This window comes from Sturnira hondurensis, unplaced genomic scaffold, assembly GCF_014824575.4.
Source record: "Sturnira hondurensis isolate 20B ecotype Veracruz unplaced genomic scaffold, ASM1482457v3 Scaffold0007865, whole genome shotgun sequence".
NCBI classification, from domain to species: Eukaryota; Metazoa; Chordata; class Mammalia; order Chiroptera; family Phyllostomidae; genus Sturnira; species Sturnira hondurensis.
Genome location: NW_028080496.1, coordinates 3465891 through 3490974, shown reverse-complemented (window position 1 = coordinate 3490974; position 25084 = coordinate 3465891). Strand labels below are relative to the sequence as shown.

General features: G+C 52.5%; 3 protein-coding genes across 7 annotated transcripts; all 3 read left to right on the top strand.

The window, feature by feature from the left end:
- Positions 1–50: 50 nt before the first annotated feature.
- Positions 51–2277, top strand: GDPGP1 (GDP-D-glucose phosphorylase 1). Of its 2 annotated transcripts, none has more exons than XM_037053604.1 (2): positions 51–334; positions 925–2277. In XM_037053604.1, the coding sequence occupies exon 2, from the start codon at positions 934–936 to the stop codon at positions 2086–2088; it is 1155 nt and encodes a 384-aa protein (XP_036909499.1). In that variant the 5' UTR covers positions 51–334; positions 925–933; the 3' UTR covers positions 2089–2277. The 2 variants fall into 2 exon arrangements, with proteins under 2 accessions (XP_036909499.1, XP_036909498.1); XM_037053603.1 differs by having other exon boundaries at positions 51–574.
- Positions 2278–2465: 188 nt separating this feature from the next.
- On the top strand, positions 2466–15960 carry TTLL13 (tubulin tyrosine ligase like 13). 4 transcript variants are annotated; one of them, XM_037053600.1, is made up of 15 exons: positions 2466–2546; positions 4933–5202; positions 5552–5592; positions 6262–6380; positions 7715–7845; positions 8063–8219; positions 8621–8764; positions 9100–9185; positions 9498–9729; positions 10166–10350; positions 12038–12223; positions 12523–12709; positions 13007–13186; positions 13753–14062; positions 14423–15960. In XM_037053600.1, the coding sequence occupies exons 2-15, from the start codon at positions 4943–4945 to the stop codon at positions 14677–14679; spliced, it is 2475 nt and encodes an 824-aa protein (XP_036909495.1). In that variant the 5' UTR covers positions 2466–2546; positions 4933–4942; the 3' UTR covers positions 14680–15960. The 4 variants fall into 4 exon arrangements, with proteins under 4 accessions (XP_036909495.1, XP_036909494.1, XP_036909496.1 ...); XM_037053599.1 differs by lacking the exon at positions 2466–2546 and adding an exon at positions 4219–4454; XM_037053601.1 differs by lacking the exon at positions 2466–2546 and adding an exon at positions 4220–4289.
- Positions 15377–20706, top strand: LOC118991958 (neugrin). The gene is made up of 3 exons (XM_037053605.1): positions 15377–15602; positions 15957–16067; positions 19622–20706. The coding sequence occupies exons 1-3, from the start codon at positions 15439–15441 to the stop codon at positions 20214–20216; spliced, it is 870 nt and encodes a 289-aa protein (XP_036909500.1). The 5' UTR covers positions 15377–15438; the 3' UTR covers positions 20217–20706.
- Positions 20707–25084: the final 4378 nt, after the last annotated feature.

Genomic DNA, 25084 nt, shown 5'->3' with positions numbered 1-25084 from the left:
CCTAAGAGTTCCCAGCGAGTTCCGCCTCCCGCTGCGGGCACCAGGCTGTCTTTTGCGTGTTGGAGGCGTGGTCCGGGGCGGGGCCGGACGCTCCGGGGCGGAGCCCAGGCCGCACGGCCCCGCCTCCTGAAGGTGGGCGGGGCGAGCCGAGCCGCGTGCTTGCGTGAGTGCGTTCCAGTGTTCAGGGTGCGCATGCGTCGAGGTTACCAATAGGTCTGTCAGCTGTAAGAGCTTCGCACAGGTCATATGGTGCGTCCTCCTCATCTGAAGTAGAGAGTGACGGCAGCCTTGGTCGGGCTCCGGTAAAGGGCAGCAGGAAGTCTGTGGAACCAAGGTAACCAGGAAACTCGCTGAGTGGCCAAAGGCTGTCGGCTTCCCCGGTGCCGCAGGACGGCTTTTCCATCCAGACGTTATACTACCGGGTCCCTACCTGACGTGTTGCAACCCCAATGTTGGTCGCCTCTACAGAAAAAAACACAAACTTGTTGCTCACTGAGGCTGTTTACTGAAGACCCTCTGAATGCCAAACGCTGTGCGTTTGGACCCACTTCCATTCTTAAAACAACCCTGCAAGGTAGGTTCCCTTTCACAGATGCATGAATAAATGAACTTACACCATCGCACAAGGTGAGGGTTCCAAGCTGAGAGGAGGAGGTGGCGAGATTGAGTAGAAGTGTGGGGTCACTTCCTCCCAAAAAATTTATAGAAAAAAATGGGGCCAAATGTAAATTGTAATTTTCCCCTGGCCATTAGAATAAAGGTTGTATTTTTTCTCCATTAAGAAAGTTCACCCAACATATATAATTTTTAGAATATATTACTTTTGTAATCAGTAGAACAAGTAAAGATTATTTGAAAATGAAAGTAAAATCTCTGGAAGTGGAATCGCATCACGCGTTTTCTCCCCTTTTGTGATTGTTTCAGGTCGGCCCCATGGCTTTTTCACATGGTTCAAATGAAACTTCCTATTTGCTATCTCCAAACAAGGAGAACTGGGAAGAGCAAGGCATTCCTGACTTTGTCTACGGGCAACAGGAACTTCTGTGGGAAGGGATTCAGTGGCCAAGGAATGCACCCAATCTCCCAGACACTGTGCCTCGCTCTAGTTTTGATTCTGCACTCTGCTCTGCCTGGAGGCAGCGGATGGAGCTGGGGCTGTTTCGCTATTGCCTGGGGGAACTGCAGACCCAAACCCTCCCTGGTGCTGTGGGTTTTGTGGTACAACTGAATGTGGAGCGAGGGGTGCAGAGGAGGCCCCCCCAGAACATCAGCAGCGTGAGGCAGGCATTTGACCCTAAACAGTTTAATTTCAACAAAATCCGGCCCGAAGAAGTCCTCTTCCGTTTGCGCCGAAAACCTGATCTCCCAGGTGTTCAAGAAGAGGATATCCTGGTGATGATCAATGTCAGCCCCCTGGAGTGGGGCCATGTGCTGCTGGTGCCGGAGCCAGCCCGGGGACTCCCCCAGCGCCTGCTGCCAGGTGCACTTCGGGCTGGGCTGGAAGCTGTGTTGCTGAGCTCACACCCGGGCTTTCGTGTGGGCTTCAACAGCCTGGGTGGCTTGGCCTCAGTGAACCACCTCCACCTGCATGGCTATTACCTGGCCCACAGACTGCCTGTGGAGAGGGCACCAAGTGCACGCCTGGACCCTGGGGGCCATTTGCACCTGCTCCAGGATGTCCCAGCTCCTGGCTTCCTCTTTTACACCAGTGGGCCAAGGCCGGACTTGGAAGCCTTGATAAGCAGGGTATGTCGAGCCACTGACTATCTGACTGACCACGAGATTGCACATAACCTTTTTGTGACCCGGGGAGCCCCACCTGGAAAGACTTCACCATCCTCAGATCTCACGGGCATCCGGGTCATCCTCTGGGCCCGAAAGTCCAGCTTTGGGATAAAGGAAAGTAAAGCCTTCAATGTTGCCCTCTGTGAATTGGCTGGGCACCTCCCTGTCAAAACATCGCAGGACTTTGGCACCCTGACAGAGGCAGCTGCTCTGGCCCTCATTCAAGACTCTCTGCTGCCCCCAGCCCAGGCAGAAGAGGTACAGGCAGCCCTGGTGGCCTTAGCTGTCCAGAAGGAGCCATAGTCCTACTGGAAATACTTATTTTTCCCACTGGTGTATGTGCCTTTCAGGAGACCTGCCTATAAGGGTCATTTGGACACTTTCATGGCTGCCTTCTCACCTGTCTCAGCCTAAGAGGATGGATCAAAAACTGATAAAAATTGTCTCTTTAAAGAGGAGAGACCTTGGAATAAATCGAATGAATGAGCTCTCGTGGATGTATCTGCTTCTTTTCACCTTTCTTCTTGGACAAGCCCTCAGGGATGTCAAACCTGTTTTTGAGAAGGGGGCATGCACAAGAGTTATATACTCCATAATACCCCCACATCCTGTGGTCTTGCCCCTCTGCTTGTTCCCCCCTTGTCTACTGCTGCATTTTATGTCTTCATCTGTGCCCTGCATCAGGCCCTGCTGCATCCAGAAGCCCTCATTATACCACATTCTTCACCTGCCTGACCACCTTGAATTCTCTAGACCCAACAGTGAGTTGAGAGTTCATCACCTACTTTGTCTCGTATGAAAACAAGTGGTCCTCACAGCTTTAAAGATATAGGTGCTCTTAGTACCCCCACTTAACAGATGAAGAGATAGAGGTGGGCAGACAGAGGTTGAGTAACTCGTCACACAGCTCATCAGGAGCGGAGCTAGAACTGCAGATGCCAGAAGCTGAGCTGGGAGCACCCACTTGGGGCTGCGTCTCCAGGCAGCGACTCTTGTCACTGGTGCTCTCCTTTGCAGTTCACCTGAGCTGAGGCTCAGGTCCCTAGGTAGTTGGCTCTCTGTCCCCAGGCCTCTATGAAGCTTGAATATATGTAGAATTTCAGAGGTGTTAATCCTAAAAGACATTATAAAGTCTCATTGGAATAAGGCAAAATATGTACTATAGCCCATCTCATAAGAAAAATATTATAACTGAAATTTTAAATGTTTATGTGTTGAACATTTAAGTTTCTACCAAATCTTTTTGCTTGCCCTCAAGTTTTTGGCACAGTTGCAGCCATTTTAGCTTAATACCTCTTTCTGCAACCCTCTGCATATAGGAGCATGTGACCATTATAGCAAAGTGGATTTTGTGCCCAAGGAGGTGAGGCCAAATATCAGGACTTTTCCAGTTATTCCATAGGACTGATGTTCAGAGGGAAGCTTTCTCTGTCCCAAATAAGTTTTTCCATGAAATGGGGAAAAAAGTCAAAAGGCTGTCTCTATGGTGGTACTATATACCTTCTAAGTTCTCAAGAAGGGGAAGTTTTAGATGGGAGCTTTTTGTAAGCTGGAGGATGGAACACGGGGTAGTGGTAGGAAGGGCTGATCCAGCCGCCTGGCCTCTCCACCTCTTTGCTTGCTTGTTGATGGACTAGGAGGCTTTGGATTTGATCTAATGAGAAACCCTGAAGAGTTTCAATGGGAGAGTAATATTTGCATTTTAGGAAGGATACTTTAGCTGCATTGGATGGATGGATGCATGCATGCATGGATTGAATCAGGGAGTCCAGTGAAGAGGTTGCTGCTGAATGTGAGTTCAGGCAAGAAATGGTGATTGTTCAAACCCTGGAACACTAAATATTTGTTGAAAGAATGAGGAAAATGAGTGTCCTGGAAGGCAAAGGACTCCAAGCATTTCAAGGAGTGGGTAATTGAGAGTATCTTAAGCTGAAGAATGGGAGAAGTCTGTGAATCAGAAAACGTGTGTGTCTTTTTTAAAGGAGAGAAATTTTGAAGTGTCCTCTAGATTGAGCCACATGGGATGATCCTAAAAGTGACGAGGTGAGCTGAGTTTGGTGGAAGTGGTCATTGGAAGTCAGCTAGAGCGGACGGACGTCAGGAAGCCAGTGCAGGAGCCGTCTAATGAGGAGGCCATTATTCCTTAGTCAGTGGCGTGCTCAGCCCACCAGGCAGAGCGCCTCCAGGGGGTGTGTGCTAACCGCCGCTGCCCCTCCCAAATGCAGACACTGCAAATGCCCCTTCCCAAAGGCAAGCAAATGTGTCTCCCGAACAGGGTTGGCCAAATTCCGGGCTTTGCCAGCGGAAGGACTGCAAGTCCCATGATCCACCCTGTCAGCTTCCACAGGAAGAGGGAGCGTGGCCGAGTGGGTGTGGCTCTCTGGAAGCCCCGCCCTCAGAACGCTGCTCCTATGGGAGTCGCCTTCGTGTCTATGGCGACGGTGGGCGGTGGCGGCCAGCTTGTGGAAGGAGAAGCCACCGCCTCAGGGATCGCGTAGCTAAGAGTGAACCCGGTGGGGAGCGGGCTCCCCCTCGCGATCGGCAGGGACGGCAAACCCTGTGGAAGGAACAAGGAGGCGGTCCTGAAGGCGCAGCAACACCTGGGCAGGCATGAGCAACCAGCTGAGTACAGTTCCAGGCCACTAGGGGCATCAGGCACAGCAGTCCGGGTGGGCAGAGGCCGGAGGGGGCTCCTCCTCTGCCATCAGGGCCCGAGGGATCTTAGCTAGTGGGTGCCCGGCCCCAGTGTGTACACACAGAGAAACTCAGTCATGGGACAGGTAAAAGGCTGGCCTAGGGAACCTTTGGTCTTATGCTCTATTTTAAGATCATAAGACCAAAGCCATCCCCGCTCCTCCAGCCATTCCCTTTGTATGCCATGGCCTTGGCTCCTGCTGCACCCAGGTGTGTTGTGTGGTGTGATCTTGGATGACTGGGGCTGCTCTGCAAACCGAGCATAATCACAGGCATCCCACGACCCCCGTGACCTACTCGGAAACAGCCGGTTTTGCAGTGGGATTATCTTGTTCTAGAGGAGCAGCGACATTCCCTTAAAACCCGGGGAAGGTCCTTAGGGCGGACTTCCGCAGGCCTTCCCAGGCCTGGAGGCAAGTCTCATTTTTCACTCTCATCCATCCTGTCCCTCAGAATCTAAAGGATGGAGCCGACTACCTGTAAGACGAGTGAATCAGAGGAAGACTATGTTGAAGAAGAAGAATCCGAGGAGGAGTGTGATAAGGAGGAAGTTACCATCCCTCCTGACCCTTCTGAGCAGACACTCTCAAAGGCTGACTGTGAGGCACTGGGGAATGACGTTCCCTTATCCATTGTAGCCACGAAAATTCCGAAAAAAGACATAGCCCCAGCTGACTTAGATGATTTAGAGGTTGGAAGAAGAAAGAGAAAGCAAAAATGCAGGTAACTGGTCCCTGGACCCCCTCACTTGCTCAGCCCCAGAGTCACCCTCTGGCCTCCCTTTGCAGTTGGGCTGGGACGCAGTGTCTTTGGCCTGGGGGAGGAAGGCAGGGAATACCGGGGCATCATTAAACTTTTGGTGCAACAAAAACAAACAAAATCCAGAGCCATAGGGCTGGCTTGGTATAGAATTTCAGCATGTTCATATCATCCTGGCCCTCCAGAGGTCTCGGGAGGAAGCGAGTTGTATTGTGCATTTGTTGGGGGTCTCTTCATCTGGGGGGGCCCTGGCAGCCTGTGATCTGCTCTTCTGTCGTAAGTGTGCATGATTTCTGCTTTTCCTGCATTCCAGAGCCCTGGCCATCAACCTGACCAACTGCAGGTATGAGAGTGGTAAGTGCCTGGCTCGACCCTCTCACCACTGTGCACAGGGGAGCACCTTCTGCTGTCACTTTTACTCTGGGGATGGTCCCCAGTCAGGCATCCAGCCCCTGGATCTTGTTAGGCTGGCCTGTAGCCCAAACTGAGTCCCCTGGCTCAGCCACCGGCAGGTTCAGAATCCCCTCGGCTAAGGAGGAAAAAAATCACTCAGGGGCACCATTGCTTCAGCCTTTTCAGTTTTTATCAGAGACACCACCTGGTTAAAACTGTTGTTTTCAAGGAAGTTCTTGAGGTGGCTTCAGTGATTATTTAAGAAAATACCAGCTGGGTCAGCCATCTCTTTCTCCCCTCTTATCCCCATTGTCAAGGGGCCACCCAGAGGGTGAGGTGCCAGTGTGAGCCCTACTAAGAGTAAGTTCTGCAGGCTGGGAAGTATCCTAATTTCGAGAGGGAATGACGGAAGCAGACAGGCAGGCTCTAGTGTTGTCTGTCAGGTTGTGGAAGAGCCCTGACAGCTTCATGCACTTGGAGTTGTCCCACGGCACCTGAGGTGCCCAGCCGAGGTAAGAACTACCTCCCTCTTCAGCCTGCTCTCCAGACAGGGCTGTTCCTTACGCAACCCACACTCAGTCCCAAGGCCTCTGCCGATGCCCAGGCTGGCCCCGTGACCTCCCTCCACAGTGCGTCGGGCAGCCCAGACCTGTGGCCTGAAGGAGGTGGGGGAAGATGAAGAGTGGACCGTGTACTGGACAGACTGCTCTGTCTCACTGGAACGGGTCATGGACATGAAGAGGTTTCAGGTACAACCTCCAGACCCAAGATCCCAAAGGGGCTGTGGCCCCAGAATGACCACTCCCACCCATTCTGTCAGGCACCCAAGGGCATCAGTTGGTGGCCACGCCCCTGAATAGAGCATGGAAGGCCATGGCCAGGGGCGTGTGCTCCAGGGGAAATACTTTTCCTCTGGAATCTCGGGAACTTCTGTTATCTGAAGCAGGGTCTGCTGGGCACATCCCGTCTCACTGTCTGCTGTGTGCGTGGAGGCCTGTGTGCCCAGCTGGCTCCTCCAGGGCAGGCTCATCCGGATTCAGAGTCAGTTGAGGGATCCAGCCTTCCCAGCAGCTTAGCCTAGAACCCCACATCCACTGAGTCACCTGGGGCCCTGCATGGCCGCAAGGAAGTCAAGGAAGTTAGACCAGGGTCCACGAGACAAATATGACTTCTTTTTTTTTAAAGTATGTATTTTTTATTTTATTTATTTTTGCAAGAGAGGAAGGGAGGGAGAAAGAAAGGGAGAGAAACATCAATGTGTTGCCTCTCAGGTGGCTCCCACTGGGGGACTTGGCCCGCACCCAGGCGTATGCCCTGACTGGGAATCAAACTGTCAGCCCTTTGGGTCAGAGTCTGCGCTCCATCCACTGAGCCACACCACCCATGGCTGAATATGACCTCTTCATGGCATTTTTGTGATCCTCTAATTGGGTCTTGGTGGTGGTTAGGGATAAAATAATTAAAAGGGGCCTAGAGGCTTATTTTGAGGGAAAACCTCAAAATAACCTTGTTAAGGAGACCGTAGCCTGTCTCAGTCCTCAAAAATGGCCCTGAGTGGCAGATGTCTTTTGTGAAGAGGAGGACCCTGCGCCTCAGAGGCTCATGCAGCTGGCAAGTGGGACAGTCAGCAAGAGAGCCCTGAGGCGCGGTGACAGGCTGCCTCCCACTTGCGCTGAGGACAGATGGCTCAGCGCCCTCTGGGGTCGTGCACTCGGTGGGCTGCTTCCCAGTGACCTTTTCTCCCTGTGGAAATGCTTTCTCTTTTGCTTTGTGCTGCCACACATCAGTCACTTATAGAACTAGTCCCTGTGGTCTCAGGGACATCAGGGTGGCTCTGGACGGCCCGCAGCCCTGTCTCGCCCTTCTCACTGAGCCTCATTTGCTAACCCCAGTGTTGCCGTGTTTTGGGGAGAGGCCGAGGAGGGGTTTCTCACCTGCCTTAGGGAACCTTCCTGTTTTCTTCTTGGGTTTACCTCTACTGACCACCCTGACCTTCCCAGTCCTCTCCTGTCTTCTGGGGACCCAGACCCTGGGAAGGGCTGCTTGCTCCGGGGGGTAGTATAACCAGCCAGCTCTGTTTCAGAAAATCAACCACTTCCCTGGCATGACAGAAATCTGCCGCAAAGACCTGCTGGCCCGGAACATGAAGCGCATGCAGAAGCTCTACCCCCTGGAGTACAACATCTTCCCGCGCACCTGGTGCCTCCCTGCCGAGTGAGTGGCACACCGGGTGGAAAGGGGTCGCCATCGCAGTCCCCGCAGACTCTGGCCCCTTGACCTTGAACGTCCCAGGGGATGAAAGTGGAATGCTCTGAGACTGAGGGCTCCAGCCTGAGCACGGCCCAGAGGGCAGGAGGGACTCCAAGCAAGGGCCCCTGACACGGCCATGATGCTCGGGGACCTCTGACCAGCAGCCTCTGTCCGCACGTAGCTACGGGGACTTCCAGGCCTGTGGGCGTCAGCGGAAAACCCGAACGTTCATCTGCAAGCCAGACAGTGGCTCTCAGGGCCGCGGCATCTTCATCACCCGGAATCCCCGGGACATCAAGCCGGGAGAGCATATGATCTGCCAGCAGTACATCTCCAAGGTGAAGGGCGCCTCAGCACCACCGGGCCCCTCTGCCAGCACCAGTGTGCCCGGCTCTCCCGAAGCCGGGGAGGAAGCCGGTTTCAGGGTCCTTCCCTCTCTGCCGTCCCTTCTATTGGAAGGCATGGGGAGCCCTGGCTCAGAGCCAGCCTACCTGGGTTTGAATCTGAGTTTTTCCACCTTTTGGATACACGGGGCTTGGGCACCTGTCTTACCCTTTCTGTACTCCAGTTTCCTCACTTGTTAATGGGGATAATAGCAGGCATGATATGGTCATTGTGAAATTGAAACAAGTTGTTATATAGTCAAAGCACGCAGGACCCTGGGTGATACAGAGTAAGCACCTGAAAGCCTTGTTCTCCCCTCCTCCCCCGCCCGCGGCGGCCGGCTCTGTGCACCCAGCCCTTCCTCATCGACGGCTTCAAGTTTGACATGCGCGTCTACGTCCTGCTCACATCCTGTGACCCCCTTCGGATCTTCATGTATGAGGAGGGCCTGGCCCGCTTTGCCACCATGCCCTACGTGGAGCCCAACCAGAACAACCTGGTAAGGGGTCGGGGGCAGCCCTGGAGACCGGCAGCACCCCCCCCCAACCACCGTTTCCACTGATAAGTACTGAGATGTTTTGGGGAAAATGAGGAGAGGGGTTTGTTACACAGCTGGCTGGTCGCCCATGACAAGGAGTGAAGCCGGAGAGCGCTTCGGCACCCAGCTGGGGGGGGAGGGACAGCACAGCTTCCTCCCCAGGAGCTGCCAGCAGGTCCTCCCTGGGGGTGGGGGACAGAGGGGCAGGAGAAGAGCAGTCCAGGTGCTCCTAAGGCAGTGAAGGGCTGGCGAGGAGCGCAGCACGGCCCCGAAGCCACAGGCCGCTCTCTCCCCAGGACGATGTCTGCATGCACCTGACCAACTACGCCATCAACAAGCACAACGAGAACTTTGTCCGGGATGACGCCGTGGGCAGTAAGAGGTACAGCCCTCTCCGTCTTCTTCCTTGTCCCTCAGCCCTAGTCTCAGCGGCCAGAAAACTGAGACTGGCTCTCAGGAGACCGACTGCTCAGGAACAGGCAACCTTTGTAGACGCTTGTCCTGTGCGTGATCACCAAGGGAGGCCCCCCTGCCTCCCGATAACTAAACCCTGTTGTGAGCTGGCCGCCCCCCCGCCCCCCCGCCTTTAAAGCACAAGGAGCCTAGGCATGGACTTAGGGTTAGGGGCCTCCTGCCTGCAGCCCTGGCCCACTGGCCGAGGACGTGGTCTTCCTCTAAGCACTGGGCCTCACAGGAAGCTGTCGACGCTCAACGCCTGGCTGCGGGAGCACAGCTACGACCCCCGAGAGATATGGGGGGGCATTGAGGACATCATCGTCAAAACGATCATCTCGGCCCATTCTGTGCTCCGCCACAACTACCGGACCTGCTTTCCCCAGTACCTGAGTGGGTGTTCTTGTGCCTGTTTTGAGATCCTTGGTTTTGACATCTTGCTGGACCACAAGCTGAAGCCCTGGCTGCTGGAGGTGAGGATTCTCTCCTGGGCTTGGTGAAACCAAGGTCCAGAGGCCTCCTTGAACAGGACAGCTGGGACTGGAGCACACTCGGCGGGGAAGGGGAGCGGGGAACAGGGGTGCACCGGGTGGGGAGGAACTGCAGGAGGCCCGAGATCTCCATACCTCAGACGCGTCGAGTCAGACCTTGGTGGTCTCTGGTGCCCACTGTAGGAATCCAGGTTTTGGATCCCAAGAGTGGCTCATGTAAGCCTTGTCTTCAAGGACAGCATGTCTCAACAGGCAGTCTGATACTTCATTAGGTCTTGTGCGGTCAGAATACCCAGCCACCTTGGCTGAGGCCACCGGAAGGGGGTGTCTCTCCCGCACCCTCCCCAGGCCTGCGCGAGACTGCCGCCTGCCTGCTCAGGTGGCCCAGGAGCGGGCGGATAATGACTCCTCCCGGCAGGTAAACCACTCTCCGAGCTTCACCACCGACTCACTCCTGGATCAAGAGGTGAAGGACGCACTGCTCTCTGACACGTTGGTCCTCATCAACCTCCGGGGCTGCGACAGAAGGAAGGTGCTGGAGGAAGACAGGCGCCGAGTGAAAGACCGGCTCCTCCAGTGCCAGCAGGAGCTTCGAGAAGCCAGGTAGCGCAGGCGCCGGCCCTGGTCCCTTGTGTAACGTGCCGCTTTGGTACCATTTTCCTGAGAAGAAAGAGTCCTCCTTCAGGCGGAGGAGGGAGCCTGGAGCCGAGCTGCGTGAGAAACAATGTGTTTTGCATAGATAGTTCATCACGTGTCGTAGACACTGACGTTCAAAGTGCAGAGGACACAGTGATGAGTCTGCCGTCTAGCCTTGTCCTGTTGCTGCGGGGCCAGTCAGTGTTCCTTGGGTCACGCGTCTGTGTTCACAGACATGTAATGCACACACGTATGTGTATCTATACAAATTGCTTCTCTCACCTTGCTGCCCGGACAGCAGCATAATGTGCACACTCTGTGCCCTGCTTGGCAGTGTGTTTCAGAGCTACTTCCTATTAGCACATTAGCTGTGTGTGGCTTCATTAGCTATTTCTTTTTTAAACGAAGTTCCTCTAGAAACCATTTCCTGAGAAAATTTATAGTCCTGAGCCCTGACTGGTGTGGCTCATGTAGTTGGGCTTTGTCCTGCCAAACAAGAGGTCGCCAGTTCGATTCAACTCCTGGTCAAGGCACGTGCCTGGGTTGCCGGTTTGAGGCAACCGATTGATGTTTCTCTCCCCCCTCTTTCTCTTGCCCTCCCCCTCTCTCTGCAAATAAATAAATATTTAAAAAGAAAAGTTTATAGTAATAAAACACAAAACAGTTTAGTCATTCAACATTACGGGAGAGTTTTGTTTTGTTTTTAGGGGACAGTTTAAATCAGCATTGTTTGCTCACTGTTGTTTTCGTTGTAAGATGGGTTGCAACGTGGTAATTTACTGCTGATACGGAATTACAGTGAATGAGACATAAAAATGAATTGGAGTAGATTTTGGGTTAGCATAATAACATTGTTCTTCCCCACTTGCAAGTTGTGGGGCCAGTGTGTATTTGGTTTGCGATGCCGTCCCGAGGTCCTCGCACACAGAGGGCAAGTGGACATCTGTGCGAGTGGAGGGCGGAGGGTGAAGTGTGACTGTACGTGCCCTGGATGTTCGAGTGAGACTGCACTGTGCACGTGACTCGCTGAATCCCATCTTTCAACGGGGTTAAGGGGTTGAAAACTACTGAACGTAATGATTACACTCATACACTAAGTACTAGGCAGCCATTTAGAAATGTTGTGTGATCTCGCTTTCATCCAAAACGAGAAAGGACGGACGGATGGAAGGAAGGAAGGAAGGAGGGAGGGAAGGAGGGAAGGCGGGCTGGGGACCAGGGCAGTGCACGGCAAAGCCAGGGTTCAGACTCAGGAGGTCCTGCCTCAGAATCTGTGCTCATGACCAACATACAAACCGCACTGTAAGGCTGTGGGCAGTTTTTTTAATCATCTTTTTTGCTCCTCTAGAGTTTCTGTAATTAGAAACCCATTTTCTATAATCGGGGACCTGTGAGATTATGAGAACTTGGTGCTAGCTTATGAGCGGACCCCATCGCACCGAAGACGAAATCCAGATTTCTGGAAGTCAAGCCTATTTTCATTACTGTACACAGGCGGGACTGGCCACAGATGGGGTTTGCAGCTCGCGCCCCATGGGCAGGGGCCCACAAGGCCAGGAAGCCGGGAGGAGGTCCTCAGAGCCTTGGCCAGCCTGCCTTTCCCGCTGCAGCACTCACAGCTCCGCCCCGCCTCACCCAAAGCTCGGTTTCCTAGGCGCGAACAAACCGAGTTGTCCCAGGCAGCACTGCTGGACCAGGAATGCTATGAGGATTCTCACCTTGGGGGCTACCGGCGGATCTACCCTGGGCCTGACACAGAGAAGTACGCGCCCTTCTTCAAGCACAGTGGCTCCCTCTTCCAGGAGACAGCGGCCTCCAAGGCCAGAGAGGAGTGTGCCAGGTACTTTGCCCTGCCTGCTCCTCTCTCCGCTTGGGTGGGGACAGATCCTGAAGCCAAACTGCTCCCCAGCAGGGTGGAGAGGATGCTAGACACTTGAGGAAAGAGGGATGGACTTACACATTTTATTGGTCATTAATGGCTCAGTTTAGTAGGTGTCCCATCTCCCCCCGCACCCCCCTCCCATCAGTCCCCCAAACGGACCATCATTTCCTGCTCTTTTCCTTCTCCATTCTCCCTCACTGCCCTCCCCCCCAACATATACAAGTTCTCTGGTATCTGAAGTTGCTGTCTCTTGTCAGGCAGCAGCTGGAAGAGATCCGCCTCAAGCAGGAGCAGCGCGACATCTTAGACACTAAGAGGCGAAAGGAAAACAAGGAACAGAACCAGGGGGAGTCAGCGGGGGAGAAGAGCTGTTGCAGGACCAGGCCCCGGGGCTTCCCCACCCACTTGGCTTACCGGAACCAGAACCGGAACCGGAAGAAAGAGGTGTCAGGGGCTTTGTGGCTCTTGACTTTCTGCAGGAAAATGGGGTAGGAGTATTAGAGAGAGAGGGGAATCTCTGCTGTCCTTTCCTCCTCTTGTTTGAGACAGAGAGAGGAGTTCCTAGTGAGTACATTGAATCTGACCTTTTGGAACAGGAGGTGAGAGAATGGATAGCAAAAGGGACTGGCACTAAGGTCAGGGAAGGGATGGCGGGAGAGTGGGCAGGAGCCCTGCAGTCATCTGTTGGAGGTCGGGACTCATCATCGGAGATCCTGCATGCATCTCCCATGTGCCTTGTAGCTGCTCCCAGGGTACCTGGACACCATGCAGCCTCAAGAAATTGTGGAAGAGGAGGAGCTGGAGCGCTTGAAGGCCCTGCTGCAGCGGGAGAATCTCATCCGAAGCATGGGCATTGTAGAGCAGATCACCAGCATGGTGTACCCCAACCACCAGGACCAGAAAAAGCTTCATGAGTATCGGGTGAGGGTCGCTGTGCAGCATCTCACACAGCAGGGAACAAGGGTGGTGCCAGCACACAATGGTGGCTATGGCCCCAGGAGGCTAATGTGATGGTGTCTGGCAGTGGAGCCTGTGAAAGCAGTCTATGCTGGACCTCAGGAAAGGGGCTGTCGGTTCCTTTTACAGCTGCACCCCAAGCTCTCTTGCTGTTAGTGACATCCAGCCAAGTGCAGCTCCCTGCCTTCTCACAAGAGACTTGTTTGCTCTAGCCCTATCTGACAATGACCACAAACCCACGACTGACCCACCACCTTCAGTGGCTTCTGTGTAACCTCTCCCTGGCCCTGCCTGTGCCGTGGCTCTAAGGGGAGATGAGTAAAGCCTTGGGCCTACAAAACAGCTGCCGCATTCACTGTTCCCTGGGGTAGTGGCACACCTGATGGGTCCCGTTTTTTTGGGGGGTCCCTGGAGAATGAGCTGGTGAGGTAGCAGCTCTGGCCTAGAAGAGGTGTTTCCGTTATCTGTGTTTCCCGCCACTTCCTCCAGCCTCGTGAGAAACATGGTAAGAGGCTGCTTTTCTCCTCCAGCCTAGATCTCATCCGGACGGGCTGAGCAGTCAAGAACTGCTGTCTATGAGTCTGTTCCCATTGGTCCTCATGAGCGGGGAGGACAAAGAGCAGGGCCTTCCTCATGTCCTGCATCCAGTTCCATCCCACGAGTTGATCCCCAGGATCTTAGGGACACTGCCACGCATGAACACTGCACTTCTGCCTCATGCCCGGTACTACCTACAGCCCAGGAACTTCAACTGGATAAGAGATCCAGCCGCTGGATCACTGTCAATGAAGAAATCTGATGAGCGCTGTTTTCCCATTCCCAGAATCAGGTCCAATAGCCGTAAGTATGCAAAACTAGCTTTGGTCACTAAATTCCCACGAGCAGATATTATAGCCGGGATGCTCCCAAAATATAATACGGCACCTCCGGCAGTGTGGGAACGTGGGAGGCAGTGGAGCCATTTGCTGCCTCCTATGTGCTAGAGCCTGGTGATGGAAATGGCAGAAATACAGTCCCAGCACTCCACAAACATAACAGGGAGATGGACAAGTAAATGCAACAATGGCAATACAGTGTGGTAAAGAGAAAGATGCTGGAGTGAAGCATAGGTTGCCGTTCCTCTGTGTTGGTCATAGAGCAACAGTTGGGAAAGAGTTGTGAGTAGCAAGCAACTCAGGGGGCCCCATGTTTCCACTGCAGAAGGCCAAGCCAGCAGAAGGCTAGAAGCCATAAACAGAGCCATGGCAGGATCAGTGCCATCCTGTTTAACCCCAAGGCAGGGCTATTTTCTGCAACGGGAAAGAGTGGTAAGTAGCCGGTGGACTGAATGCACCTTGCCCTCCATCGTCAACTGTGGACACAGAACAGCCAAGGCCCAGGACCTGCCCCTCTGCCATGCCTCTGTACCCCTGATGCAGAGTACCACTGCAGCCCTGGACATCAGCCACCACAGGTAAATGCAGGAAGGAAGCCAGCACTCAAGCTCTGCTGGACAACCCTTCAGCTTTCCAAAGGGGCAAAGAGCCTTCAAGCACTGCTCAGTGAAAAGATCGCCACCAAGCTTGAGTCTGAATAGCCCTGGCCAGGAACTGGTTTGCCTAAGGCACAAACACAAAGACACCAAGAATTCCTTAATACCCCAAGAGTGTTTCCGGACCAGGAAAGACTCAACAGTGAGGACAGGCGCCAGGGCCGGCCACGCACTCGTCTCCGCCCTTCAAACCTGAGCCTGGATTTATCGTTAGCTGATGGGTCTGAACACTAGTGCGGCCCGGGACTGGTGCGGATCCAGGTGAAAAGGAGTTCATTTACTCAGAGGAGCCGAGTGCCCAAGGCAAAGGGCTGTCGCCGTCAGAAGACCGCCTTGGGGACGTCCTTCCACCGTTGGGGAGACTGGCCGGCCTGGGCTGCTGTTGTGAGGAAGGGTTGGCTCTCGGCAACCCGTCTTTTTATTAAAGTTTATGCCGTTTTGCAGGATCGTCCTCCACCTCATTCAGATTCGCTACTGTCAGCAAAGCCCTACCCATAGTTACTGCAGGGAAGGGTGGGCTGCGGTGCTCACCAAGCCAAGAGCCCACCTTCCGCCGGAAGCTGGACGGATGTGCCCCCGCCCTATACCGCCCCCTGACTCCCACTTCCTTCCAGCCCTTCCACTTCCGGTTCCGCCGTCTGGCTTCCCTGCTCCCGCATTTCGGGCTGCAGGCTGTTCTGTCAACATGGCGGGTACCTTGGGCCTCTTCTTCGTCAGGCCTGTCCGCGCTATCGTCGCTCCCTGTGGTTTCGCGACCCGAGGGGTGGCAGGCCCAGGTTCTATCGGCCGCGAGCCGGACCCCGATTCCGACTGGGAACCGGAGGAGCGGGAGCTGCAGGAGGTGGAGAGGTACCAGCTCCTTTCCGGGCCCTCAGCCTGAAGGAGGGCCTCCCTCCCCGGCGATCCAGGCCGCGTCTCCTTGGCGCCGGGCTTTCAGCCGTTGCATTTGCAGCGGCCCTTGTTTCTTATTCTGATCAGAGACGCAGGGGCAGGTATTCAGCTCCTTTGGGACCACGGGTCCCCTCACCAGTGACGTATTTCATCACCCGTTTAGAGAGTTCGGCTGGCCCAAGTTCTAGGTGCACGATTTCTGGGGCGGTGAACAAAGAGGAGGGCTAGCCCTCCGTGATATAGCCCGAGACTCTTCACCCACCCAGCTTGCTTCCACAAAGCATGGCTCCTGCCATTGGTTCTCTTCTCCAGCGCCCTGAAACGACAGAAAAAAGCTATTCGGTTCCAGCAAATTCGGAGGCAAATGGAGGCGCCAGGTGCCCCACCCAGGACTCTGACGAGGGAAGCCATGGAGCAGATCCGGTAAGACCCCCCTGGTGTCCGGATCTGCTGCGTTGGGGAGGGAAGGACACTGGGCCAGATCGTGTGGGTTTTCTACTTTCTTTTATTATCATTTCAGGTTTCTTTTTTTTTTAAAGATTTCATTTAGAGAAGGGGGAAGGGAGTGAGAAAGGAGAGAAACATCGGAGTACTAGAGATAACATCAGTGCTGCGTTCCCTCTTGCTGGGCCCCTACTGGCCGGCATCCCAGGAATGTGCCCTGACTGGGAGCGGAACCTCGATCTTTCAGTTAAGGGGTGGGCACTCAGTCCACTGAGCCACACCAGGCGGAGCTCAAATTTCTTTTTTTCTTACTTATTCCTGTTTTTGTTTTTGTTTTTAGAGCGAGGGAAGAAGGGAGAACAAGGAACATCAGCTTGTTGTCCCACTATTTATGAATTCATTGGTCGCTTGTGGTGTGCCATGACTAGACCGCACCCTTGGCGTCTGGGGGGCGTGGCACACTCACCAATTAAGCCACTGGGCCAGGGCTCATTTACGATTTCTAACGGTAAAGTAATATAATGAACTGCTGTAAACCCATCGTCTTGATTTAAATTTTTTAACATTGTGACACAGTTGGTTCATTTAGCTGAAATTTTAAAATAGTCAGTTGCACACCTCACAACGTTTAAATGCTAGCTAGTAAATTAGGACGTTCTTAATCTAAGAACCAGGAATGGGAGCTTTCACGGTTTCGCCCATTTTTCTGAGGAAAGGATTCTATAGCGTAGGAAATCTTAAAGGGATCCTTCCTCAAACTTTAAGGTTTGTTGTTTTGAATAGATTATATCGCATATGGTTCACAGTTAGAACAGAATAATATGGTGTTCACATTGGGAAGTGTTAATCCCAGCCAGTTTCCTGTGCGTGCCATTTTTACTAGGTTTTGTTTTTTTAGGTTTTTCCCTAGATTTCTTTGTGCAAATAAAGCAATTATGAGTGTAGTTTTTATTTCCATCTTCATCACAAACAGGGTTTTATAAATACATACTATCTGTACTTTTTTTACTTAATATCTTTCTGCTTCAGAAGAGAAAGCTCTACTTTGGCTGACTCAGCTCAGTGGATTGAGCGCGGGCCTGCGAACAGAAGGATTTCAGTTCGGTTCCCAGTCAGGGCACATGCCTGGGTTGCAGGCCAGTTCCCAGCAGGGGACGCATGAGAGGCAACCATACATTGATATTTCTCTCCCTCTCTCCTTCCCTTCCCCTCTAAAGATAAATAAAAAATATTTTAAGAAAAGAAGAAGAAGAAGAGAGAGCTCTTTGTTTTTTATAGCAATCATAGTGTAGTTAACCAGCCTTTTCTAATGGGCACTTGGGCTGTTCCCACTGCTTTGCTGTGGCAGACGGTGCTCTAGTGCAGCGATTTTCACCTGCTTGTGTCGCAATACCTGACTGTGCACCCAGGGCACTGACCTCTTTTCCCTTGGATTAGCAAATAAAAAAGTGACAGCAGCCAACACAAAAATAGCCATCCTGTGTGAATGAATCAAAATATGCCCTTTTTTGGTCAGGTTGGCAAAAAAAATAAAATTTATTTTTGGTATGCCCCAGGATTTTAGTAATGAGTTTATGTGTCCATGAGGTGAAGGGTTGAGGATCACTAGTGAGTAACCGTTCATGCACTGGGTCTGCCGGGTGCAGTGGTTTCACGCATCCCCAGAGTGGGGCTGCAGGGTCCTGGGGCAGGTGGGTTTGCATTGTGATACATGTCCCTAAATAGCCGCCCGTGGGCTGTGTGCCGTGTTCAGTTTTCGTCAGAACGACTCGGGGGATCGAGACCTAAAGATTCCGTGGAGCTGATCCGGAGGACTGTGTGGGCCCGTAGCTCCTCCTCTCGCCTTTGGCTTCCTCTCTTGCCTGGCAGAAAAGCTTTTCAAATCTTCCTACCTGTTGCATCCCCTTTCGGGCCTGTAAATGTCCTTTTACTCAAAGGAAAACAGGCCATTGGGTGGGCACGCCTCAGAGCTGCTTTATCTTCCTTCCGGCTTCCCCCACCTCAACCCTATTCTCTCTGCACTGCAGAGGGAGCTTGTCGGGGCTCATCCTCTGTGCACTCCAGGTTGCAGCCCTACCCACCTCCTCATGGACCCAAGTCTGTCAGCCAAAGTTTTTCCTGTATTTCATTCCGAGCAGGCTGCCTGCCGTTGTTTTTTGTCTTGTCTGTGAAGCAAATCCAGGCGTGATGGACGCCCTGGGGTTCAGCCTCCCTGCCGTTGCTGCAGCGTTTGACCTTGTAGTCGGCTTTTGTGAAATTCTCTTCTCCCTTCACCCAGGTACCACTTGCTTCTGTTTTTAGAGCTGCTTTTCTCTTCCCTTCTTGAATACCCCTGCTTCCTCCTGTTTAAATATTGCTATTTTTTTAGAGTCGTGTTCTCAGTCATTTTATCTCACTCTGCATATTTCCCTGCCTAATACCACCCGCACACATGGCTTCGACCACCTTTGCTGTTGGCTCACGACTTCCAGAGCCATCATCTTCAGTCCGTGTTTTCTTCTGACCTCCAGCTGTGCCCTAGACGCCTCTGTTTGGATGTCACAGGCTCCTCCAACTCAACGTGTACAAAATAGAATTCACCACTCACTCTTCTGGACAGTTTAATCCTGTTCCTGATTTTGCTAAACCCCTGAATGATCCCACGAGTCACCCAAGCTAAAATCCTGAATCTCAGCCTCCTTCCCCACTTACCAAGTTCTACCTCTTGGCCCTCCTAAATATATTTTTCAGGTCTCTTGCCTCCTCTGCTCTCACTGCCACCACCTCAGTTCATGGATTATGAACTCACTGTCTGGAGTATTCTGACAGCCTCTTGCCCGATCTTTCCACCTCTAGTCTTGCCACTGAAGGACTGCCACTGGATTGAGCTTCAGAATGAAGTTTGCTCGTGGCATTCCACCCCTTAGACTAGAGGTGGAAAGATCCCAAAGTTGCTTTGGGATCAACTCCAGACTCCTAAGCATGGCGAGATCCTGCTCCCGCCCTCGCTGTCAGATGAGTTATTCCCCACGAAGATGGTGTTCTTTGTATTTCACATGCTCGCTCCGCCATCCGTGTTTTTGATCTCTTCTTCCTCTCCCCCTCTGCCCGCTTTCTAACTCCTTTGCGTCCTTTCAGACCAGCGCTGACATCGACTTCTCAGAGCAGCTCCTGGGCCACACTGCACGTGCCGTGACAGCCTGTTCTTGGGTCTCTGCTGTGGGTGCTGTCACAGTGTCTTGTGCTGTGAGACCCATCACAGTGTTGTACGTCAACATACCTGTCTTGGCCCCTGGATTGTGTGTTCTTTAAAGGGAAGGGCAGACTCCACACAGTCACCGGGATTAACGGGGGCTGCTGTGTGGTGGGAGGTGGTCAGTGGATGGGAAATAAAGTGGTCTAACGGTGGCTGGGTGTTGTTGCTGTTGGCACGCAGGAGTGGAGCACAGCCTACGTTTTCAGCTCCTCTTCTCTGGTATTTATCACTGGTATTATCAGTCAGCCATTCTGACAAAAGACTTGACAATTTCAAAAACGGCTTCGTTTTCCTATAGGTACTTACATAAAGAATTTGCAGAGTCCTGGTCAGTCCCCAGGTTGGCGGAAGGCTTTGATGTTAGCACCGATGTGATCAGAAGGGTTTTAAAGAGCAAGTTTGCTCCCACATTGGAGCAGAAACTGAAGCAGGATCAAAAAGTCCTTAAGAAAGCGGGACTTGCCCACTCGCTCCGCCAGCTTCCGGGCTCTGGGGACACCTGGAAACTGCTTCCCACAGGCCACTCTGTGTCGGGAGGCGAAGCTTCATGCCAAGGCCAGGGTCCCAGCACAGCGCTGAAGGTGACAGAACCGAATACTCATAGCACAGACCCACCCAGGAGACAGAAGAGAAGGAATAATGGGATCCAGAGCCTGGAGGAGGAGAGCCTGGCGCCTGTGGCTGCAGGTGGACGTCATCGGAGAGAGCCACAGAAGTGTCCCACCACGGACTGTGAGAGCGCCAGGGGGACCGACAGGGCTGGGTTGCCCAGTGCGACCAGGCTGGAGGAGCTGAAGGCAGGAGAGCAGGGCGGCCGGAACTTCAGCAGCAAAGCAGTGCAGCGGGGGCGCGAGTTCTTTGACAGCCATGGAAACTTCCTGTATAGAATCTGAGCTGGAGCCCGACTTGTGGAGATGCTGCGTCAAACCCAGCTGGGCTGGCGCATCTGTGCTGCCTGGATTCCTGTGTGTGGATCAGCCACTTTGAAGTAAGAGGAAGCGATGAGTCTGGAAATGGAGGAAAGAGTTGCTTGGATTTCCAACTGACGAGAGGCAGTGGACTTCACAGGGCAGGTGTATATGGGGGCAGCGTGCATGCCCGGCCGGGTCCAGCCCAGCTTCCTGGAGCTTGGCTCCCCTGGTCTGACCCACATGGACATTCAGTACTCACCCATCTTGCTTAGGCTCTCTGTGTTTCAAAACCAGGACACATCGCATGTGTTAGGGATTTCTGTTGTACCTACAAAATATGTTTTGGAGGAATTGAGATGTTGGCCTTCCGACTTTGTTTATTTCTTGATTAATGAACACTAACAGTTCTGAAACTGCTTAGTCAATTGGCTGTTTTCATTATGTGCAAAATAAACTGAAACATAGCAGCGTGTTCGTTGGTTCTGTGGGGTGGGAGGATTTACCTGTGAAACCTGGTGAGGGGAGGAAAGATGTTGGCAGGGAGACGGGCCAGAGGGATCCCCCCACAGAGCGTTCTGTAGGTCACTGATCAGTGTGGGAATCTGACAGGTAAAAGGGACATGAATTTTTTTTAGTTGCTAAGGTTATAAAAGATTGTGTGTGGGGTTTGATTTTTTAAAAATGCAATGCAGGCAAAGGCTTTGGGGCCCTCATCATCTCCAATCCCTTTCAAAAACTTAGCTGTCTTCGGTTTTTCCCATCTTAGCAAGAGTGTTACGATGGAGGCAAGAACAGATAACAGGCCCCTTTTAACAAACGGCACCATCTCAAAGGAATGTGGATGTGCCTAGGGCCACATGACTGCTCCTGAGTAGCAACCCGGGTATTGAAGCCAGGTCTGATCATTAATTCGAGGCCTTTAAAATTGGAGACACTTTTTTTATAACAGAGTGATTGTTGTAGAGATGGAAAGAGATGTGTGAGCAGCAGGAACCCAGGTGACAGTTCTTAACCATGTCTCATTTTAAAAAAGCAAAAATTCACAGCAAAAATTGGTTATTTGGAGCTTAAACATATACAGGATGTTTAACAAAAACAGTGATATTCCAAACCTGTTATTGATGGTCTGTTTGTGAAACCTTCCTCTTTCAAATGTCATCAGCAGCCGTTACTGTATCGTTGCTCACTGCTAACCAGAGCATTTGTTCGATGTCAATAGCCCTATCACCTGCCAAACACAGGAAATCCAGATGTTGGGAATGCAGCATTGGGCAAACAAAGCCCTGGTTCTCACTGGTCTTGTAGTTTGTAGCAAAAGCGTATCAATGTGACGATTTTAAAAGAATAGGGTCATTTTCTGTTAGAGCCTTTCCGTCCTTTGAGAGGTGTGAGATGCTGTTTGGTTTTAAATCTGTGGCTCCTCTGGCTCCCACTCCTGCAGATCGTTTGTCCGGCCTGGTCCCCAGTGAGCCATGGGAAATTTTCCCTGTTGTTACAAACTGGGATAGGTATTTCCTTTACCTCATCCTCAGCTGCAGTTCACTGAGCTTCTGTCTTCCCGTTCTTGCACAGGTCAGTCTGAGGCTTTTGCTCTTCCTGGTTCTTTGTCCCCAGGTTCTCACATGGCTGGCTCCTTGTCATTCAGGACTCAGGTCCAATGTTACTTTCGTTGGTTTTCCCTAATGACCAGATCTAAAGCATCTCCATGTTCTCATGATCACCACACCCTGTTTAATTTCCCCCAATATTTGGAAAACATTACCACTGTATGTGTGATTACTCACCCAATAGACTGTGGACCCCATGAGGGCAGGAGACATGTCTGTTACTGCAGCCCCAGCTCCCAGCATGGATTTTCATAGGGGTGAGGAAATGGGTGGGGGACCTGACACCAAACAGCCAGCCCAGGGCGGCAGAAAGCCCCACCTTCCACCCTGTGGGCCTCCCTGTGCAGGTAGCGGTCAGCAAGGCCTGAGCTCCTTCCCATCCGTGTGTCTTGGACTCTAACCCACAGGGGCCCAGGCGCAGTGTCCAAATGGCAGGATTCTGCTGGACCTGGAGGAAAAGCAACTGTGTGTAGAATGGACATCTCAGAGAAACCCGGGGCCGAGCTCAAGGGGCTGGTGAAGGACAACAAAAGGGGTTTAAGTGCCTGTTCCTTACGGTGACTGTCTCGTCTGTCCCCGGCAGCCTCTGCCTTTCTGCAGCCGCGATTCAGTCTGATGGAGGGAGGGTGCGGGAGGAAAGCTCAGTATCCACTGCTAGATGACCTGGAAGCCCAGCGTGAGCACAACAGTAGTTTTTGGCTTGATCTTACAGAATTTTTCAAGTACACAAAAGTAGGGAGAATATTGTAAGGGATGAACCCCTGTGCACCCATCACCAGCTGTAACATTGAACAAGTGGCCAATCTCATTACCCTGCACTTGCTGCACATTTACCCCCGGCTTAAAAAAAACACCCCAGATATGCTTCATCTGTACGTCCTTCAGTTTACATCTCAAAGAGCTAAGGACTCCTATTTAACGTAGATCTGTGTGCCATGACTATAACTTCAGTTTTAATAATGGCCTTCGGGAGGAGCTTGGTGACCCGAGGTGGTGAGGGCGGGTCCCCGGGATGGGATTCGTGCCCTCAGAAGGGAAGGAGATGCCCCCTGTCCCTGGAGCACCCGCTGAGGACAGGCCGCATCAGTGCCGGGGAGGAGCAGGGCTCTCACCAGATCCCAGCCACGCAGGCACCCAGACCTTGGACTTGCAGCCTCCAGAACTGAGGAAATATGCCTGTCCTTTGAGTCCCCGGCCTGGGGTGCTCTGTTATAGCGGCCTGAGGCGACTAGCAGCTACCCACAGAACTCCTGTTATTGTCTCAGCCCAGGACTCTGGCCCCCACTCCAACACTGACGCCCCTCCCCCTCTGTCAGCCCCGCCTTCTTTCTGTCTCTGTGAACTCAGGTACTTCCGGTGCCACGTGTGGGCAGTCACGCATGCTTTCGTGCCTGACTAGTTTCACTCAGGACAGTGTCCTTTTTTCCATGTCGCGCCGTGGGTCAGGCACTTGGAACGACATCCTGCCAACACCGGACAGTTCATGAAGCGCACACCTTGGAAATCTCTTACTATTGTTTCTAGGCCTTTCTCTGTCTTGAGTGAGGTCTGAGAGAAGCCGCCGCACACTGCTCAGTAACAGGGCGGCTCTGTGACATTCGTCATCACCCACCGGGGGGTGTTCCCATGGCTGGTAGGAGCTAGGTTCCCCCCGTCCCTGAGTCCTGGTGTTCAGTGACAAAAGCAAGTTGGAAGGACACAGACGAAGAAATCACACACATCCACGTAAGAGGTGCTGTGCTCACATGTGACAGGCGTCAACAAGCCAGGAAGGACCAGCCCAGGGCACCACCGGCTTGGGGTGGGAGCAGGCTGCGAGTGTGGGCCAGGCTCAGCTCAACCTCCTATCTTACTTGTGGAATTAGAAACACGGACAGGGAGGTCCGTGGGGCCACCTGGCCGATGGCTCAACTGGTTAGAGCAATGTCCCAACGTGCTAAAGTTGCGGGTTTGATTCCCCGATCGGGGCACCTACAAGACTAAACCGGTGGACGCATGAATAAGTGAAACAGGACATCGATGTTTTTCTCTCTCTCAAATGAATAAATTAAAAAAAAGAGAAGAAAATGCTAAACCCTTCTAGCAAACAGCTTGGCTCTTTCTTAGAAACATCTACCTGCCCTGGCTGGTGTAGCTCAGCAGATTGAGCCTGGGCCTGCAAACCAAAGGGTTGCTCCTTGGATTCCCAGTCAGGGCACCTGCCTGGGTTGCAGGCCAGGTCCCCAGTAGGGGGCACATGAGAGGCAACCACACTTTGATGTTTCCCTCTCTTTCTCCCTCCCTTCCCCTCTCTCTAAAAATAAAGAAATAAAATCTTAAAAAAAGAAATGTACACCTACTATGTGGGCTGAAATCCCACCCAAGGGTGTGGAAGATGTAGGCCCACACACAAACTCACGCGTGAATAGCCACAGCAGCATCACTCCTAATCGCTAAACACTGGGACCTTTCCAAAGCCCCTCACCTAGCGACCGAGAAAGAGTGGTGCCCCCATCCATAGGGGTACGACCCAGCAGTGAGAGAATGGAGCTTGGATGCACACAGTGCTCTCCATGGACTCGCCAACAGGAAATGAAAGAAGCCAGACCCAGAGGGTGACATAGTTTACGATTTTAATGATAGGACAATCTAGAAAAGGCAAAACAACAGGAGGGAAGGCAGGTCGGTGGTTGTCGGGCCCGGGGACAGGAAAAGAATATCGACCACAAAAGGTCACAGAAAACATACTGAGGTCATGGAAACATTCCTTATCTAGACTGTGGTGGTGGGTACTGAGTGTATAGGCTGGTTGAAACGCCTCAAATTGTATACCTAACTAGGTGAATTTTACTGCATGAAAATTGGACCGCAGTGATTTGAGTGTGAAATAACTCAGCCCTGGCCGGGTGGCTCAGTTGGATGGAGCGTTGTCCTATACACCAGAAGGTTGTGGGTTTGATTCCCAGTCAGGGCACATGCCTAGGTTGTGGGACAGGTCTCCAGCAGGGGGCGCATGAGAGGCAACCATACATTGATGTTTTTTTTTCCTCTTTCTCCCTTCCCTTCTCTAAAAAAATAAATTAATTAAAATTTTAAAAAGAAACACATTTGAGCCCTGGCTGGCATAGCTCAGTGGATTGAGCATGGGCCTGCGAACCAAAGGATCACGGTTTGATTCCCAGTCAGGGCACATGCCTGGGTTGCAGGCCAGTTCCCAGCAGGGGATGCACAAGAAGTAACCATACATTGATATTTCTCTCCGTC

Bases quoted from the DNA above. Each gene is read 5' to 3' on its own strand.
- GDPGP1 (XM_037053603.1), top strand. From the start codon at position 521: ATGCCAAACGCTGTGCGTTTGGACCCACTTCCATTCTTAAAACAACCC. The intron at 575-924 runs GTAGGTTCCCTT...TGATTGTTTCAG, and splicing joins TCTTAAAACAACCCTGCAAG to GTCGGCCCCATGGCTTTTTC.
- TTLL13 (XM_037053600.1), top strand. From the start codon at position 4,943: ATGGAGCCGACTACCTGTAAGACGAGTGAATCAGAGGAAGACTATGTT. The intron at 8,765-9,099 runs GTAAGGGGTCGG...CTCTCTCCCCAG, and splicing joins AGCCCAACCAGAACAACCTG to GACGATGTCTGCATGCACCT. The intron at 12,224-12,522 runs GTACTTTGCCCT...GTCTCTTGTCAG, and splicing joins GCCAGAGAGGAGTGTGCCAG to GCAGCAGCTGGAAGAGATCC.
- LOC118991958 (XM_037053605.1), top strand. From the start codon at position 15,439: ATGGCGGGTACCTTGGGCCTCTTCTTCGTCAGGCCTGTCCGCGCTATC. The intron at 15,603-15,956 runs GTACCAGCTCCT...TCTCTTCTCCAG, and splicing joins GAGCTGCAGGAGGTGGAGAG to CGCCCTGAAACGACAGAAAA. The intron at 16,068-19,621 runs GTAAGACCCCCC...GTTTTCCTATAG, and splicing joins GAAGCCATGGAGCAGATCCG to GTACTTACATAAAGAATTTG.